At 43.3% G+C, this 1990-nt stretch overlaps 1 protein-coding gene across 5 annotated transcripts in view; it reads left to right on the forward strand.

Moving 5' to 3' along the window:
- The window catches only part of INCENP (inner centromere protein), a 32709-nt gene that overhangs the window by 24449 nt on the left and 6270 nt on the right, over window positions 1-1990 (forward strand). For all 5 annotated transcript variants that reach the window (XM_019547212.1, XM_019547210.1, XM_019547211.1 and 2 more), the window contains 2 exons: window positions 800-972; window positions 1245-1353. In XM_019547212.1, coding sequence (XP_019402757.1) covers window positions 800-972; window positions 1245-1353 — 282 coding nt within the window. The remainder of the gene's footprint in view (window positions 1-799; window positions 973-1244; window positions 1354-1990) is intronic.

Genomic DNA, 1990 nt, shown 5'->3' on the forward strand with positions numbered 1-1990 from the left:
CTTCCATGCCCCTTCCCTCCCCTTTCACCACAACAGACTTACCAGCTGCATGCAGCTGTATGAGAAATCAAATTGATATTGTCCAATATGCCCCCTTAAAAACTGGCTATCGGTATTGGCCCCCAAAATCTCTATTGGTGCATGCCTGAGTAAAGTATCATTACCACCTAGTGTAGCTGGGGGGAGGCCTGGAGAATTTAACAGGGAGAAAATGAACAACAATGAGGCTATTGGAGGGCAAAGGAATGGGTTCTTTTTCCCCATAATCCTCACTATTCCTTTCTAGACTCCTCAGTGCCACCCCACTGTTCCCTGCCCATGGGTCTGTTTGTAATTTTCCTTTGGTTTCTAACCATTTCACCCTGAGTCCTTAAACAGACTTCTTTTACTTATCCTTAATGAGAAAACATAAGTGATACATCAGTGATTTTAAAGCTTCAAAACACTATCCCTACAATTTGCTGAATCTGGGCACTGGTGGAAGGGGAAATACAAAGCCACTTAATGTACAAAGAATCTCCACTACAGTTGCACACATGGTCCAGTAAACACTGATCATGCCATCAGTGCACAGTATTATTCTTTGAGGTCACCAAGCTGGGGGCTGAGCAGTGATTGTTGATTGCTGAAAGGGATGACAAAGTATATTGAAAGCTTCAGCATTTCATATTTTATAGGCTTCAGAGTAAATGCTGTAATGATAAGCTCCCAGGAGATGGGTCAAGCCAGCTGGTTTCTGGGTTCTCCCCATCCCCGTTACCTTGTATTGTGTGGATAAGTGCTTTGATTTGCTTACCAGGAGGAGGAGGAGCGCCGACACAAGGAACTAATGCAGAAAAGGAAGGAGGAGGAGCAAGAACGAGTGAGGAAGATCGCAGAACAGAGACAAGCAGAGCAAGAGAGGGAGAGGCAGCTGGCTGCAGAGAGAGAGCTTGAGAAGAAGAAGGAACAGGAGAGGATCCAGGCAGAGAGGTGAAACATGACCTTCCTCTACATACCATGACCCTCTGCCATGACCCAGGAGTTGAGTGGCAGTGAAAGGTTCTGGCAAAAAAGTGAGGGACTGCATGTGTTCAGTCAATGCTGGTCTGGAGACTCATGAGTAGAAAGGAAGAAGTTCTGGGCCCACTAATGGGAAACTGTGGGTAGCTGATGAGAGCCTTAATGAAAAAGGGTGAGTGGTAGTCACCATGGGTGAGAGACATTCTGTACACTATTATTTTCATATGTTTCTTGATTCCAAGGGAACGTGAGCGGCAAGAGAAGGAGAAAATCCTTCGCCAGCAGAAGGAACTAATGGCAGCTAGGGAGAAGGAGCGGCTCCGACAAGAGATGGAGGAAAAACAAAAACGGGTAAGGGATTTCTCTGCATCAGTGTGGAGCTATGGTGCTCCTGGAATTGGGGAAGTATATTTTTGTAGAATGAGTAGGCAACCCCCAGCACACATGCCAGTGTGTGGCATGCATAGGCATTTTGCTTGGCACGTGCGTTCTGGGGAACGGGCTCGAGCTGTGTTGCTACAACAAGGATTGAACCCCTCACAGCTCCCTCGCTGTCTGCTCCTGGCACGCCAACATCTTACAAGTTGAGGTTCCAGGTGTTTTTGGCACTCTGCCCAAAAATGTTGCTGACCCCTGTTTGATATTTTTTCAGGGGTGTAACCTTGAATTTGTATCTCTCTGGAGCTAGAGATGTAAAATTTCTGGGAATTTTGATGCCATGGGGAATAAAATGGGTTTTTCTGGGTCTTTTCTAGAAAAAAACAGAAATTTTGGGAAAAATTGAAATAGATTTATTTTCTTAGCACCTTTTACAGATCTAAATTCACTTTGCTACTTTAAGAACATAAAATGTATTATGTATAACTTGGGTTGCTCATTAAAATTATCTTGTTTGGTATATTCAATTTAAAAGTATAGTTTAGTCAGACAATAATTGCAAATTTACTAATTTAATTGATTTTAAAAAAATTTTAATATTTGTTGCAAT

The sequence above is a fragment of the Crocodylus porosus genome, unplaced genomic scaffold (assembly GCF_001723895.1).
Source record: "Crocodylus porosus isolate Cpor-Errol unplaced genomic scaffold, CroPor_comp1, whole genome shotgun sequence".
Classification (NCBI taxonomy): domain Eukaryota; kingdom Metazoa; phylum Chordata; order Crocodylia; family Crocodylidae; genus Crocodylus; species Crocodylus porosus.